General features: G+C 30.3%; 1 protein-coding gene across 1 annotated transcript; it reads right to left on the reverse strand.

Moving 5' to 3' along the window:
* Window positions 1-7,526: 7,526 nt before the first annotated feature.
* Window positions 7,527-10,411, reverse strand: LOC106754517. The gene is made up of 9 exons (XM_014636534.2): window positions 10,256-10,411; window positions 9,304-9,378; window positions 9,143-9,208; window positions 8,960-9,057; window positions 8,823-8,860; window positions 8,639-8,726; window positions 8,200-8,538; window positions 8,043-8,108; window positions 7,527-7,860 (listed from the first exon to the last, which is right to left on the reverse strand). Exons 2-9 carry the CDS (start codon window positions 9,362-9,364, stop codon window positions 7,708-7,710), a joined length of 909 nt encoding a protein of 302 aa, XP_014492020.1. The 5' UTR covers window positions 9,365-9,378; window positions 10,256-10,411; the 3' UTR covers window positions 7,527-7,707.
* Between the last annotated feature and the right edge of the window lie 8,145 nt (window positions 10,412-18,556).

The following is an 18,556-nucleotide window of genomic DNA, read 5'->3' on the forward strand; positions in this document are numbered from 1 at the left end:
GATAATTATTTAACAATTATCAAGTAAAATATCTTAAGATATATTTTCTCCAAAATATCTTTTAAAATATCTAGAAGATTTAAACTTGTCCAAAATTACATTTCAACCCTTTTTATTTTATTNACACATAAGTCCAAAATTTTCCTCTAATTGCACTTTAGTCATATCTTTCTTTTCAAAATTGCATAAGAGCTTTGAGTTGACCAGATTGAACCATCTTTGACCATCTTTGACCATTCAATTTCATGCTTTAAATGAATAAAATTTTAACTTCAGCTGCACAAATAAACATTAGAACATCCAAAATAATTTATGTAACTAAGAATCACATTTTAAGCATCTTTAGTTCCCAAACCCAATAAATCCAATCGTCATAAATTCATATTAAATCAATCATTTAAGCACAAGAATTTCATCAAAAGTTTGAATTTTAAAGCGTAAATGTGGACATAAATATGCACTCATCACAACACTAACTCAAACACATGAAGACAACTCAACCTACTAATTAAACTAAGTGAAAACAAGAGAAATTAACAAGCCTATTTTACTTCTAGTAAATTAAGTGACCCAATATGAAATTAACAAATAAATTAAAAGTCCAAATGGCCTAAGGAAACCTCTTGGCCTTGAGTTATGTTTCAACAAGTCAAACTTCAAATTCCACCTTCAATAAGCCACCAAAATGTGTTGACTTCTTGTCCCATGTGCACCATTCTTCAAGGAAATAAGCATGTGGCTTAAACACACAATAAAACCATGTTTTCCTCCCTTCCCATGCAGCAAAAACGTGATTGTACACACCAAGGCACAAAAAAACGTGAACTACCAAGTGGAAATTCCAAAAAATGCTTTAAACCAAAGGTTAAATGTAAGATACTTTGGGTGCTCCAACCAAGATGTCATGTAAGCAAAGTCAAAGGAAATTAAACACCAAAAACCTCCATTTCTCGACAGCAACACGGAGAAGACAAAAACCAAAAAAGGAAATCTTCTTTCTATGAAAATTGTCTCATATTGTGCTTGTCCAAATGGGGAAAAAAATTAAATGCACCCTTTTCTCTCACTTCCAACCTCAATTTCGGTTTTCTTTCTTCTCAACCACCATCCAAAGCTTTCTTCTCTTCACATTACCGAGAATGAACCCCAAGAAACCAAAGTTTAAGTTGCAAATGAACACAAGAACAATAAACCCAAACTTCTACTCATCAATCCAACTTCAACACTNACTTTTCTTCAACTTTTTAATGAAAACAAAATGCAATCCTTAGCTCCCCTTTGCAAAACCGTCCAGCCCCCATCATGAAACACAATGTCCAACTCAAAATATGTTTCCAAATATCAAAAACGAAATGCAAGAAGAAAGGGTTCAAAACTCAAACACCCATACACCAACTCAAGCTTCTTTCACTCCAAAACCCATCAAGAACTTCATTTTCATCATCCAATCCAAGAAAACCAAAGTAAATACAAAAATATGGCAGCAAATGAGTATAAAAACGAAATAGCTCTTCATCCAAACCAAAGACCCATCATGAAAATGCAAAGAAACAACCTCAAGCTCATACTTTCAACTTCAAAGAGCAAGAAACAAAGTGGAATATGGGATAGTTTTCACCACCACCAAGCAAAGACAATCAAGATTCAAGCAAGAGAAGAAGAAAAATATGATCTTGGTCATTCCATAGCTCACAGAAAATGAAATCCTACAAGCTCCCAAGGAGGAAGTTCATGAAACCTCGTGCAAAGTGTAAAAGTGAGGGCTTACAAAAGTGTGTCTCGGCAATGCTTCCCAAATACCGTCCAACACTCTAAAATTGGTGGGGTCCACCTCTAAGAAACCCTAGGGTTTGGTGCCATGTGTCTTACAAAAATGGGCCTCTACAAATTTTGCCACAAAAAGGGCCTAATGCATCAAAAGCTTAATTAAAGTTCCTAAACAACTAAGTTACAATTTAATTAAAATTAAAATGACTAAATGAAGATTCTTTAATGATCATGCCACCTCCTAATATTCCAAAAGATATCTCCAAAATTTCCCTGCAAACAAAAATGCAATTAATTAGCTCAGAAAATTCAAATTAGCGAAAATACGAATTTCCGACCAAATTAAGCAGAATTAGGAAAAACGGTGAAATAATGGACAGTTAAACACAATTCCCTGATTTATTTAAGTGCAATAAACTAAATACAGTCAATAAAATATCGACTCATCAAAATAGACCACACTTAGTCTTTTGCACTCCTGGGCAAAATCAAAACGCAAATCAGGGAACAACTCAGAGGACATCCAGGAGGTGACAGACTCAACATGCAGAAAACTAAGACTTACAAGGACAGACACAGAGTTGCACAGTTCTCAAGAAATCTGGACAATGAAAGGAAATGGACAGAATCCCACACAGAGTCAAGGAAAGCAGATACTCAAGAAATCATCCAAGCAATTCAAGCATGGCAAAATGATCAGTCAGCTCAAGAGGTGAATCAAAAGTAACAAAATCTCACAGATGCACATTATCAGTGTTTCTCTCAAGTGTCTGAGGTAAACAATGTCAACACAATGCACTCAAGAAAGCAAACACAAACAGACTTGGCAAGCCTCTAATATCAACACTTAAACACATATGCATGCTCAAATGAAAAGGTCTTTTATGGATGTAATGGGGTCAAGGACAAGGGAGGATATAATATGGATGAGAAGCTACAAACCAAAAGGAATAGAGGAGTAATGGGGAACAAGTGAAAACACAGTCAAATCACACCCAAAACCCTCTAATTCAGGGGGCACTTAAAAGCGGACTACCCAAATCAAAAAAAGAATGAAGAAATAAAGGAAAAGAAAAACTTCAAGAAAAAGAAGGCCTACATCGCATGGGACGATGATAATAAAATAATTTCTGATTTGAGCGAATCTAATGAAGAGGCAAACATCTGTTTAGTGGCAGACGACAACGCTGGAAGCCAAGTAAGTACATCTAGCGATTTTGATAATTATAGTCAATATAGTGAAAGTGAATTGCATGAAACTTATGCTGCTTTAATTGTAGAATCTGAAAAATTAGATAAAGCTCATAAGAAGTTGAAAAAAAATTTAAAAATTTAAAATTAAATTTTGAAAACGTTTTTGAAGAAAATAAGGATTTAAAATTAAATGTTGAAAATCTTTCTGAAGAAAATAATAATTTAAAATCAAATTTTGAAAATATTCTTGAAGAGAATAAAAATTTGAAAAATAAAATTTTATTTTTTGAAGAAAGTAAATATATTAGTAGTGATGAATGTGCCTCTTGTGAAAATTTTAAGAAACTACAAAACAACTCAACCTTAGGAGAATGCAGTAAAAGTAATAAAAATAAGGTTGTTAAAAATAAGTATGTTCCTAAAATTAAAAATAAACATAATAATGGAACCCGTAAAACATGGATAGAAAGAGGAACAACTTATAGGAACACAAACTTTATATCATGCTTTTATTGTATGAAAATTGGTCATACTTCAAATAAATGTAAAATTAAACATTATGGTGTTCCAAGTGGTAGATATATTTGGGTTGTAAAATGATCTCAATTTTTTTTATATAACCCAAAGGACATTGTTTAACTTTTAAGATTTTTTTTTAATTATTTTAATTTTTTAAAAAAAAACAAAATTTGAGAAAATTTTATTCCAAGCATGTTGTCTTTGATAAAATTGTGGACCTTGAGACAAAATCTCTTAAGTCAGTTGATTCAGATGTAGGTAATAATGAAGACTTGCAGAAGACAACAAATGAAGCAAAGAATGATGGCAATCCTCAAGATGAAGATCTAAACAATTTGTCAACAACCTAGAGGAGTATCATTACGAATTTGAAAGCATATCTAAAGGGGTAAACTTTAGAAAAGATCTAGGAATTTTATAAATCTCTTAGGATTACATTTTGATCCATTTTTTGAATTTTTGTGCATTTTGAAAATTTAGCCATATTTTTTTATGCATTAAAATTTCTATATTGTATGGTTCAATGTATTATTTTTAAAGTTCTTTATCCTAAAATTATATGTTTTAAATCTTCTATTGTGTATGTTTGAATAAATCCTTAATTTTGAAATATATTTAGCTCATATGCATACATGCATTTATTAAGGGGGAGTATTATCTTAGGGAGAAACATGAAACACAACTTTTTAATTATGACCAAAATAGGGAAGAAAATGTTTAAAGCTAATTTGCTTACTTGTGTTTATTCACTAATGCTCTTTTCCTCCATAAGTTGTGTTTTTATCCAGATTATTATCAGAAGTTTTAAATCAAAGGAGTTTTTGATCATCATAAAAAAGGGGGATAATGTTAGCAAAATGATGAAGATGAAGTTTTGATGATGTCCAAATCAAGTCAAGATATATCAAGATTCAAGAAGATCCTTTGAAGACTTTCTTTGCTATTAAAAGCTTTTGTAATAATGTAGTTTCATGTTTAGGACTTAGATTTGTAGTAGGTTTTGATTCTTGTACCTTTATACTTTATATTTTTTGTTCAGAATAAAAAACGCATGGTTTTAATCGATTAAATCAAGTATTAATCGATTAAAACGTTACAGGTGCTGAAAACTCAACTAGCATGGAAATAATCGATTAGTTAATCGATTAATTCTTAGAATAATCAATTAAAGATAGTCGTTGGAGTTTTCTAGTTTTTGAAAACTAGCCGTTGTGCTCATTTTAATTGATTAACATTTGTATTAATCGATTAAAAGCGTTAAATGGCCAATTATGAAGAATGGAAGAGTATTTGCCTAAGTCTATAAATAGGCTCTCCTTATCTATCACCAGAAACTTTTCCCTTGCTCTCAAATACTCAAAACTCTTTGAGAATTGTGTGCTCTTGCTCAGCTAAGGAAACTCTTGTCTGTGGTGCTGATACATTACTACTACGGTGACAGAGGAATAGCTGGTTCATCCTTGGTGCATCTGAGGAGGTGTGTGGAAGAGGATAATCCTTCGTGAAGTATTCGAAGGAGGTGTTTCATCCTTCGTGAAGTATTCGGAGGAGGTGTCTCATCCTTTGTGAAGACTTAAAGGAGGTGCAGGTTCATCTCTTGTGGTATCAAGAGAGGTGGTTTCTAAACTCTTACAAATTGTTTCTTTGTAAATGTAGTTTGTAATTTTTTTGTGATTAGTGAACTGTTTATCTTGATTTGAGATAAGCGATTGAACGTAGGATTGGTAAGATCCAAACCAGTATAAAAATCATCTGTGCAAATTTCTCTCAACCTTACTCTTTTATTTATATTTATTATTTGCGTAGTAAGATAAATTGAGTGAAATTAAAAGGCACACTTTTATATTAAAACCCCTCTTGGTTTGTTATTCCACGCTAACCATTCCACTGCAACCGCTCTGACAGAGATGTATGATTATGTATGATTTATATGAGCATCAACATCTTGAGTTGCGTTTCAAAGTGAAAGTATGGTTTCAAAGTGGTGAAAGTAAGTTCCAAAGTGAATTCTCTTAGTGAGGTTCAAGTATATTTAGAATGAATGCAGCAGCTCAATCTTGGAATTTATCCTGAAACTCCAATGGTCTTCCGTTCTCACGTAGAGAGGATTGATACATGTCGTGAGGAGTAGGAGTAGGAGGAGGTCTTAGTCTTGGAGGCTTCTAGTATGCTCCAAGGCCCGGAACAAACTAACCTCATGAGTGTGGTAGGGTGAAACCCATTGGCAATGAATTTACAAGTAGTAAAAGCCATCACGAACGCACAACCTGCCATAGCTCGACAATCATTCTAAGTTCGAACAATCAAAGTCAGTGTTATGTCATGCATAAAGTGTTTTGTATGTGGAATGATTATGTATGTATGAAGTATAGTTAGTAAATATGTTGGTTAATCTTTTATTTAAACTAGCTTACCCTATTGTCTGTGGTTTTTTGTTTTGTATGTGTTGGTGTTCTTCCCTTTGCAATGATCATAATGTGGGTGTGAGCAGAGGGAGATAAGGCGTCTCTAGAGCAGGCTTTGGGCGAAGGAGATGCTGCTGAGTAGTTAGTTTTATAGTGGTTTTGTATATAGTTTTGTTAGTTTATTGTATATAAACTTTTAAATTCTATGGTTACTTTAGATGACGGTAAAGTTTATACTTTATATCTTGGTCTATAACTATTCTATTTTATTATCTTTGTAATGACTCTTTTATATAATTTTATACTATATTTTTGAAATGTTACAGTCTCATATTATTTTATTTGCACCCAAGCAAGGAATACGAAGGTTGATGGATGAAAAAAAGAACGATGTATAATATGTGATTTTATGTCCATGATAGCAACAATAATTCATAACCATCCATTATTTTTAGTTTAACAATTATTCTAAATATTTCTATGTACAATATAGTCAATCAAACAAAAATTTATATATATATATATATATATATATATATATATATATATATATATATATATATATATATATATATATCAATTTGGCACTTAAGTACCTCTTAATAAACATTTTCTTAATTTTATTCAAAAGTTGAGATTGGTTACACTATATATAGTAGACGAGAAGCAATCAGCTGAACTAATTATAAAAAATAATGCATGATGAATTTGATAATGTTGTATGCAACTTGCGTATGAACAATCTCTTTTATTGAACTACGTTATGCATTTAAAACTCTAACCTACTTAACTTAGGTATTTGTTTTTATATTAATAGCGTGCCAAGAATGTCAAATATGTTGACAATTTAATTGTCTTCTAATTATGATTGCTACGAATAATTGATAAATATTTAACTAACTGTTAGACAATTCATGTTAATGATTAGCTCTAAATTAATTCTTGCGTTTGTCCATACAAGTGATCTTCAAAAACTCATGACAAATAACTGAAACAAGTTTTATTTCAATGGGTTTTTCTAAGTTATGAAGCATCTCAATAGTTAATTCACGATGTCTTGTTCTAGGATGGTATTATTTTTACAACCATCAAATTAGAAACATTTCATTTCACAATCCTAAATAATAATATTTTAACTGTTAGTTTTATTTTTTAATTTAAAATTTTTATATGTATTATTATATCATTATAGTGGGTGTAATTTTTTTCAAGAGTGCCAAAATATTCTAAGATTGGTATGTTGCCAATCAACATTCATATGACAAATTTGTGTGAAATAATTTGAATCATCATTCGTGAAAATAAAATAACCCTTTGCTTTTAAAGGAAGTTTATGTTAAGATTGCATCACAGCTATCCATTTCTATATTATTATTTTTTTCTATCATTTTGTTTCCTTCCATGTATTGCTGACAAAGCTCTTGAACATTCCACTATTTTTCTTTTCTTCGAGTTGTTATATGTGTTGTTTTATACTATAATTGACTTAATTACTAGATGACAATTGAGTTTCTATTCACTTTACATTTTTTTTCCCTTACACTTTAATGTAAAAGGAATCTTCCTAACTTGATGGAGACGAGGGGAAAAAAATAATGATTCCTCATTTTATATTTATAAAAAGTACGCGAGGCCAAAGGGGGAATTTAATATTTCATATCAATTTTATTATTATGTTATGAAAGCATCTACGTGAAGTGCATATATTAATTTATTATAATATGATCAAAGCATCTACATCAACTACAATTCCTAGGTTCCAACTTGGGAAATTCACAAAGGGCTTCTCTGTTTTTCCTTTCTTTTTTTTGGTTTGTGATTACTAAGCAGTCACAGATGTCTCCACAGCAAGGTTTCCAGTGTAAGCAACTTCTGATTTTATGTCATCTTCCCATAGTTCTGGCACAGCCTCTCTAAGGTTGTGGATGCTCTCTAATGCATAATCTGCTCCTTTAATTCTCTGAGATTTTCCAACCTGCAAGTTGTAATCAACAATTAGAGGCTCATATCAGTTTCCCACAGAAATATTCTTTCTTTTATGTTTTGGACCACTAGCATCATTAGATGTGTGATGCTTCCTGCATAAAATTGTTGGATTCCTCTTCATTATTAGTTTGGCAGTGTTCCTACTACTGAACAAAATTGCCAATGACTTACCAGCACAGTGTGAAGACCCACACGTTTTCCAGCTTGTATGTTGCGGACACTGTCCTCAAAGAACAACTGAAAGTGACATATAGGAAAAACCCAAATGTGAGAAAAAAGAGTCAGCAAAACTAAGAATCCAAAGTGAAATAGGATGGTTTTTTCTTACAGTTCTTTGCGGGTTAAGGTTGGCTATCTTGAGAGCCAATTCAATGGCATGTTCTGATGGTTTGCAAATAATTGGTGTCTTAGGCAAAACTGTGTTAGGATTGGATTGAGAAAAGTGGGTAATGATGTCAAAGATTTGTGAGATTCTGGCATCTTTTTTTGTGGTTGGATTGGTTGTGTTTGAACCCCCCACAAACTCAATGTCATCTTCATCATCAGAGACAGTGTTTTTATGGATGCGATTAAGCGTCTCAAAGCAAATGATTCCTTCAAAGCAGTCCTCTAATCCAAGCCTGCTGAGTGCTTTAACTGCATGGACTTTGTCTGAGTTTGTGAAGATCTGAAAAGGAAAAGACAAAAAGAGTTCTCATCAGATTATTTTCATTTTGTCTAAGTAGAATCTTGAGCAATTTTGTATGAGTTAAATTTAAGGAACTCACCAGTTTCCTATAGGGCAGGCTCAGCAAAAGATTCCTCAGAACTGGGTCTGGTTTCAAGTTCTCATAAGGTAATCTTCCATGAACAAAACTGTAACAGCCAGAGTTCAAAAATCAGTATCACCACCACAAAACACGTCAAGAAATCAAATGGGGGTAAAAACAATCAGAAAAAAAGGTCATGTACCTGTGATATTCATCATAGTCAAAGTCATATCCAATTGCCTGCATTGACAATGAAACAAAACAAGCATAAGTTATTAAAGATTTCTGAATTCAACAGTCACTTCCATTTATGAGCAAGTAAAAGAAACTTAATCATACCCTTAAACCAGCCATAGTTGTCCCATAGTTCTTGTACAGGAGGTTGGACAAGTCATCAATTTTGCTTTTCTCTATGCCAAGCTTTTCCACCATATAATCTAGATCAATGGTACCACTCGTGTCAACAACATACATAAAGAGTAAACACATTACAGAGAACACTATTCGCAAAGAGACTCTCACCTTTAATATTTTGGCCACACGCTTTTGCAATCCCAGTGCTTAGTGGATACAAAGTATCATCTAAATCTGCAGCACAGAACAAGAGTTATAATCTAAATCAGACCCAAATGAGGTTTCAGAATTTGCAGTTAATCAATGAACTGTCTCACGAGAAAACTCACCAAAAAGAAGGCAATCATATTTTGGTCTCTGGTTCTGTCTGAAGCGGTCCTCGTACTCCATTTCAGGCAGAAAACCTTAAAGAGACAACAAAAGGAAGTGAACACTGTGTTGCATGGAAACATGAACCAACCAAAATTTATATAGGGATTCGCTCTGATTCTCAGCCAACAAATGTTGATGGGGTTCTCTTATTTATAAAAAAAAAATGCTCTTGTTTACGCGGATTAGCACTGATATAAGCAAAAGCATCACAAAGGAAGACAATCATAGTGTTGATCCAAACCATTGGAGATAAAGCTTTGCTAAGATTCTGAGTGGACAATCCACAACCAAGGAAATAAGTTAATTTAAAAATAAATGTTGCAACAGTACCCCTTTGGGGCACAGAATTTAAAGATACATGAGAGGGTTCATAAGCTTCCTTCAATTATTATAACCATAAATTATGAAAAAAAAAAAAGAGGACCCTCAAGAAAAGAGGTCAATCATGAACAGCTCAAAGCCAAAAACCCATTATTATAATCGTTTGAACAGAGTTTCAGACACAGAAAATTTCTTTCCAAAGTGCTTAAACTTTTGGAGTCACACAATCACTCATTCATCAAACTTTCTGGATTCAACACTCAGCAACAACGTATTTTTTTTAAGCCTGGGAATAAAGGGCGAAAAAGAAAGTTAAGACGTGTCCAAATATTGACATCACCAAATATATTGGTACGTTCAGAAAAACAGAGGTACGGTTCTGAATTCCGAACATTTGTTCATATGACAACGAATTTCGAAAATTCAAAAGGTAAAACCTCAGGTATGCATTCATGGTAATAAAGGGTCTTTGATAGAACGATTAAAAAGCCATGGTTTGAAAGGAATATGGGCAATGAGTGAAGAGTGAAACAGAACTTTAGTGTTCTAAGAAAAGATGCATAAGAACAATTGAAGGAGTTGGCTTACCAGAAACAGAAGAATGAATAGGGTGTGGGTTAGGAAGAAGCAAAGTTCAGATAGCAATATTGTAGTATAATGGTATTCAAGGATGCAAGGAGGAGGGGGAGGAAAAAGCAAAGGCAAAGGTCAGTATTTATAGAAGCCAAGTACAAGGGATCATTGGCTATGGCTACACTATTATATTTATTCATTATTTATTATTTATTATTTATTATTTATTATTTATGGAGAAAGCTATCTAAATTGTATGTCTATTTCTAAATTTAAGTCAAATGTAAAAAATTGAGATTTGGCTTGTCTCAAATGAGTGAAATTTACAAAATAAAGTTCAATGATAATAGTTAATTATAAATTTTGTAGTTTAAAATAGTGATGAAATTAATATAATTACTCGCAAATATATAAAATAAAATATTACTTTCTAAATCGTATTTCTTTAAATATTTTCTTAGCTTATCATTTTTTAAATTAAACTAAATTATACATGTACTGTAACTAATGAAGTCCTTTATTCTTATTTTAAAATATTTAATATATTACTTCGTTTGATTAAGATGGAATTCAACTTGCAATATTGAATCACTTTTAATATTATTTAAAATTGGTTATACTCGAGTATATATATAAGAATGAATGCTTCAAAAGTGACTCTTTCGTCACCCTGTTTTTGTTTTTCATTTCTTTACCGCCACCGATGTTCATCACACATGAGTACGATTCCTGATGAAAAATGCTCTTTTATATGCAAAACATTTTTTTAAAAAAACGGTGATATTTAGACAACATTTTTTATAACATTTGGATATCATTTATATATCATTCTGTGATTTGTCTATAATTATTCTATAACAAATAATAATAATCATAAACATCACCATAGATCAATTACATTCAAATATTATAAAAATGTTGTCTAGATATCATTACTTTTTAAATATCACTTTCGAAAACTTTAATTATTTTTATTGGGAAGAGCGCTCTGTAATGTTTTTAACCAGAGAGGTCTTTGTTCTTGAATGTCAGGTTAGTGCTTTCAAATATTCTGAACCGACCTTCCAGTATAATCAGAGAGGAAATACATCTATTAAAAACTTATCTATGCTTAACTCAATAAGAATGTAAATATTTATATTAAATAATTGAAATGTTATATTTATAAATTTTTTATACCATGAATAAAAAGAATTAGATTATTTGAAGATGATAAAGTATTATATCTTAAAAATATTAAATCGATTTTGAAAATATAATAATAAGTTATTATATTACAAAATATTATCTTGAAATATATTAAAAATATTTCATTTAAAGATTGACATAAAATATTTATTAAATGTTTTCAATTTTAAATAAAAGATTTTAAAACTTTGTTAATTGATTTCTAATTAATTATTTTTTAAAAGGACCATTTTGAAAAATAAAACAAAAACTAATAAGTATAAACAAAATATTTTTAAAATAAAAATTGAAATACCTATTTCTGTTTTATTTATTTATTTATTTTAATTTTTGGAAAATTTATTGATTATTGTACTTTTCTTCTACTTTAAGTATCTACATACCTGTGTACACTCTTTTCTCTTTATATTTTCTTCATTCAGTATGTACACACCTATTATATATTCATATAAAACACGTGCGAAGATAAAGAAATCAACCTTGATATTATTAAATCATTATTTACTATTTTTCCTACAACCTTTAAGTAATAAAATAATATTAAACGGAATGGGATAGGTATATGTAAAACGACACACTGAATGAACATGGAAGTGTAGTATATATTTCTCTATTTATAAATAATTCTAATGTGAATTTTTTTTTAATTTTGTTTTAAATAGTTTGTTGTTTTAAAAGTTAAAGAATATTGTTTATTCTACTCTATCGTGTTTTTAATAATGATATCAAGCGAAATACATTATATAACGAAAAAAATTTATAATATTTAACAGTTTTGAAAAAAACAATTACAACTTTGATCTTATTCTTATTCTTCTCGGTTTTCAAATTTTAAAAGACTGTTGATCTGATTCCCAACTCTTTGTTTACATTTTATTTCTTTTATTTTAATCAAAGCAAATATTATATATTCATTTCATGTATGACAAAAATAATAAAAAATAAACATATATAAAGTTGATGATCAAATAAAAATTACAGATTATATAAATTATGAAAACTAAAATAAATAAAAAAATATAAGAAGACTGACTTTTTTTTACAAAAGAAATTAATTAAGACATATTTTTGAATAGATGAAAACATTGTATATATGTGAGAAAGAATTATGTATAATTTGCATGATATTAGTATAAGTGCAATAAGAAAGAAATATGAGGTGCATAAAAAGGTTCTTTAGTTCTTTTGATCCTTTCACCTTTTGTTTGGCTGATATGAAGCATGTACACGCAATAAAGGGTGAAAAAGATGGTAATTTATATCATGCATCATCATATTTTGTCCACAATTTTTTTCTACCATAGCTTTGCTGCACCGCCATAACACATGGTCGATATTACACTCAACACACTAAAACACCTCTTCTTCATTATTCTTCATTATTGATTATGCCAAAACCATTTTATTTTACAATCTTAGCCATAATCACCTTTTTATTTACAATAATCTATTCATTCACCCTTTTGTGTTGGACTCTTTTTTTACCTAATTATATCACCTAGAGTGTAAGGACTGTTGGGATATTAGCATACACCTAATATTAAGTTATTAACATCAATACCTAATTCATTTCGGGTCATGGATATGGAAGAGTAGTTCATTCAAAGCAATTTATTTTTAACTTTGATTTGTTATTTTCGGTTTTGAGAATTTTCAACTCTATAATCAGGTTTCATTCTTAATTTTAAGTGTATTTTATGATAAATTTAGAGGTGAGTCATGAGTCTAACATTAATAAAGATAAATGAAGTGTGAACAAAAATTCACAAACTCATTATATTAAGATTTTCAATTAAAGACAACGTTAAAAATCTATATCTTAAAAGTAAATATTGGCTCTCATACATGTTTACTTGAATACTCTAATATTTTTATCGATTAAATTAGACGTAATTAGTAATTTAATTTTTATATTTATTTGATGAGTTTTTATTTTTTTAAAAAATAAATTAATGTGACCCTTCCGTTAAATTTACATTAAAGCCGTTTGAAAGTGTCCTGTCTTAAAATTATGATCTAATGTTACGTATCAAAATTAAAGAAATTTTAATATGAAATGTAACATAAATTTTAATATATAATAAAACTAAATTTTAACATATAACATTTACAAGTAGTATCTCCATCAATTTAACGTAATTTATCATATTAAATATTTTATAAAAAATAGAAACTAAATTGAGTAAATATAGATAAAACAAATCAAATAAATATAGAAATAAAAGTATTATTAAGATATATAATATTAGACTAAATTTATAGAAATTTTATAATCTAGGAACTACGATTATGAAGAAGAAAAAAAAAACTAAAATGGCAACAAAAGTAAAAGGGAACCACGATTTAAGTTTAATGATGATTTTTTTTCATGTTTCAGCTTTGTTTTGTAGGAGTTAAAAATAGATTTTTGGGAATTATATAGGATCCAAAATAGTTATAGTTTGAGAAGATATTTTGTGGCATTTTGGTGAAAATGGAAAGAGTGCTTGTTTACTTATTACATAAGAAGATTAATCTGGATTGTTCTGGATGGTTGATACACGTAAGTGAAGCTTTAAATATTAGGAAACAGCTTACAGCTAATAGAGGCACTACCTTTGTGTCCTTTATACTAAAGACAAAAGTTACGGCTTGTGTTCTGATTAATGAACAAGATCCTCTGTATATTTCTCATGCACATGACATGATCATGTACTAACCATTTCTCTATTTTTATTACCTACATCTTCATTTTTAAATGCCTATGGTCGGTAAATCTTTTCAATTTCTTTAGCCACCCAATGCACAGTAATATCATCGTGATTCATGTGTCTTAATACGTTTCTTCTACTCTTTCTTTATCTTTCTCTCAATCACACACCCACAAAATTCATGTAATTTTGTACACAATGTTTTTCGTACAATATTAATTAGTGCGATTTATGATCACAAGTGTTTCATCCAATCAAGAAAAGTTAAGGTTGAAAAAGAAAAATATAAGGATAATTTACTTTTTAATATCTCTCACATGTTTATTTGTGATAGTATATGGTACCATGATTTCATCATCTCATGATAGTTGGTATGAAGAATATCTTGAAAATAATTCATTGCGTATGAGTCACTAAGTTGAATATCTGATATCCCTGTAATTGAATTACTCCTGTGCCCTCGCCTCTTCAGTTATTGCATCACTATCACCTATAACAGGTCAAGGATGAAGCTAGCTAGTAAAGGAAAATGAAAATATCCACTTTCTTTATGTGGAGGGGAGTTCAATCATATGAGAACTCAAGACAGCTGTTTCTCAGATTATCTCTTCCCCTTTTAATGTTGTATTTATATATATATATAAAATATGGATATGGATATGAATATAAAGAGATACATCTATCTTAATGGGAGCTGGAAGTTTCATTCTCTCAATCTTATGATCAGATATACTGCTTTGAAGTGAAAAAAAAAAAATAAAACCATTGATCATTTTACAACTTATAAAGAATAAATTCTAATAACTTTACATAAAAATTAGACATCACTATTTTAGACTAAGTTAAATATTATTTATGTTACTTTTTAACATTAAAATTGTTATTAATGGTATAAAAATATTAAATAAAATATTATAAAATTGATAAACCAGATATAAAAAAGATATATAATATTAATATAATTATACAAGATAATAACTATAATAATAAAATATACAAATCAACGGAGAACTGAGTTTTTTCTTTAGAAAAAAATAATAACACATCTAAAAAGAACAATTATAAGAAAACTATATTATCATTTAATTCTTCATATGCTCACATTATGAAGTGGTCATCATAAAAGAACAATAGAACATAAAATATTAATAGGATAAGTTAGTGAATAAAGAATTATCCTAAATTGTATGTCAATTACAAAATTAAACATGTATAAAGGTACAACATGTCATATATTCTCACAAACAATTGATATTAAACTCAATTATCTGGATACATGTCTTTGATATTAGGCTTCACTACAACAATTGCAATAATATTTATACTATGCAGAATAAAATAGTTTAATGGTTTAATGGCTAAAACCTTCTGCGACTTTCACCACATAACTCATTTTCTACTTTACTTAAGTATGAATAATTATTACAGTTCAGGATACCTCCTTACTGACCTCCCATATGCCAATGCATACACTAATAATATCACCACAAAGAATTTTTCCTTGAAATTCATTCATCAATCATCACCACACATATCCATAACAATATCATCATCTCAATAAAACACTATAATACTCATAAATATACATAAAATCCATTTAAATCAATCTCAACAGGCAAATAGGAAAACATATCCAACATACAAACGGATGTTCAGAGGTGGTGTTCAACATCAAACATTTCACAAAAAGTGGCGTTCAACGATTGTCTTAGTGCTTAAAGTCATTTTTCTCACAAAAATGGACGTTCAGTGACACTTTTTAATGCTTAGTGCCCTAGAGCTAAAAGGCTCCAGTGTAATACAAAAATAGCGCTCAGCAACACCTTGATGTCGCTCAGTGTCAAACCATTTGCAAAAATGGGTGCTCAACAACATCTTTTGATGTTCAACGTCCTAGAGCTAAAATGCTCCTAAATGAAGCTAGTTCTCAACACTATATCAGTTGATAACGAGCACATTTTGTGATTTTAAGTGAACTTAGATATGATCAATTACTCAAATTGATATTCCTTTCTCAATGAGTTTGTTCAAAACAAATTTTACACATTAAAACTTATATCAATTTACCTAATTGTTCAGATCCTAATTTTTCTTAGTCACACAAACCTAAGTAATAATCAAACACAAATAAATCTTCAACACTATACAATTCAATTCAGACATATACATAAATCATATTCAATTAACATGCAAAAACATCATATTTATCAAACTCATGCACACTAAAACAACTAATTTCTCTTACCTTAAGAAGGCTATCAACAACTCAACAAACCAAAACGTCTTCTAACTCATGGAGTATCTCCTTTCTACAGTTAGCGACAACATCAAAATGACCCGCCCATGCTAATAAAAACACTGATCCGTAGAGATTCAAGAAACACAACATACAGACACATGCAAGTAGAAAACTTCAAATGCAACTAGAAAACACAAAAAGACGAAAAAAAATTGAAAATTTACTTATTCCAAAAAGGAAATTGATCGATTGATATTGACGAGTTTGTCAAAAAGATAAATCTTACTATTTCCATTTTCTAAAAACAATGAACATATCCTAAAAAATCTTAAATAGAGAAACAAGAACTCTTAAAAGAAAAAAATGTTTTTAAATAATTAGACACTTTTATAAAATTCCTATTTATATAAAAACATTTTATCATTAAAATAATAAAATCTTAATATTTTAATAGGTCCTTACAATTAAAAATGCACAATATATATAAATATATACATATTATATGTACGGCTTATTTTTCTAGAAGATAAAAGATTAAAATGTGTATAATGTAACAGATAAATATATTTTTTTCGAAATGAAAATAATGGATAAATATGAAAAGTGATATCTTGAGACAAAAAGTAATGTATAAAAGAGTTTTAAAAAAATTCAAGGAAAAATGAGCTGGTTATATTAAGATAATATTAAAGAAACTCACGTATCAAGAAATGAGTTATTTGTCAAGAATTATTGATTTCTTATAATCAAGAAAGAGATTATATGGAAAGTTAAAAAGTTAAGAACAAAGAGACAAATAAGCTATCGACAAAAGGTTTGTGAAAAAATGTTGATAATTGTAAAATATATATATATATATATATATATATATATATATATATATATATATATATATATATATATATATCACTAGTGAAAAAAACGCTGATTAATGTTGGTTAGTTTGGGCTTTTAATGTCCATTAATCAACCCACGTCTAAATCGGTGACGTCAATGGGACGTCAGATATCCTAACCACAGACGTTTATAATGACGTCAGTTAGTGCCCATGATCGACGTCAATAAACGTCGGTACTGGTTTAACTGGACATCTAATGGCACTAATTAGACGTCAGACAAAGCATTAACTGACTTCTAAGAGCACATAAAGACTTCGAACATGACACTGACCGACGTCTAAGAGCACATATAGACGTCGGTTATTGCATTAACCGACGTCTAATACAGTGGTTGTGCTTTAGTGCAGTTTTGTTCCCGTCTTTGGATAGCCTAGTAGCACAATCTCCTTTTGCTAGTTTCCCCAAAAAAAAAAACTTGCGACTTTTGAATTTCTTATGGATCTTTTCAACCCAAAACCGAACCTGGGTTGTTGCTTAGTTCCATTTTCATCCGTAAGAGGAAAAATTCACGGAGAAACGATAACTAGGTAACGACCCAAGGTCGTTTTTGGGTTGAAATGATCAAAAGAAATTCACTAGATGCCGCTTTTTCTGGGAGGCAGCTAGCAAAGGGAGAATGTATTACTACGTTACCCCAAAAAAGGAACAAAACTACATTAAAACACAACACAAAGAAAACAAAAATCAGTTGAACCAGAAGTATAATCGGTGAAAGAATGACAAAGATTAAACGGTAACAATAAAAACCACGCACCTGGGATGCAATGCCGCAAGAGAGAAAAAGGAGAGGAGGAAGACAATGACGTTATCAGAAACAACAATGCAATGCCGTAAGAGATAAAAAGAAGAGCTGCCGCAAGCGAGAAAAAGAAGAGGTGAAGCAAGAGAAAAAGGAGAAGAGGAAGACGCGATATCAGAAAGTGAATGCCGCGAAGAGTCTGCGGTTTATTTAAAATGAAATGGAGCATCGGTTTCTCCGGAAACTGACGTCTATAGTCACATAAATGTCGGGTATCTAACTAATATGATGTTCAAGTTAACATTTAAACTGACCTTTTGAATACCCATTACACGTCGGTTTCGAGGGGATCCAACGTCTAGGAAGCTAAACCGATTGACGTTTGATTTCCTGTCAACACTAGTGCAGCAAAGGGAAACAACCGCGGTTGTTTTTTACTATACGTCGCGGTTTTAGAATCGTGGCATATACGAGCGAGGTAAAAAGTCTGGGACTTTAGGTCGCGGTTCCAACCGTGGTAATAACCTGGGGATATAACAGCAGTTCTTTATTGAACTGCGG

The sequence above is a fragment of the Vigna radiata genome, unplaced genomic scaffold (assembly GCF_000741045.1).
Source record: "Vigna radiata var. radiata cultivar VC1973A unplaced genomic scaffold, Vradiata_ver6 scaffold_111, whole genome shotgun sequence".
NCBI classification, from domain to species: domain Eukaryota; kingdom Viridiplantae; phylum Streptophyta; class Magnoliopsida; order Fabales; family Fabaceae; genus Vigna; species Vigna radiata.

Bases quoted from the DNA above. Each gene is read 5' to 3' on its own strand.
- LOC106754517 (XM_014636534.2), bottom strand. From the start codon at position 9,364: ATGGAGTACGAGGACCGCTTCAGACAGAACCAGAGACCAAAATATGAT. The intron at 9,209-9,303 runs GTGAGTTTTCTC...TCTGTGCTGCAG, and splicing joins ATATGATTGCCTTCTTTTTG to ATTTAGATGATACTTTGTAT. The intron at 8,109-8,199 runs GTAAGAAAAAAC...TGTCACTTTCAG, and splicing joins ACCTTAACCCGCAAAGAACT to TTGTTCTTTGAGGACAGTGT.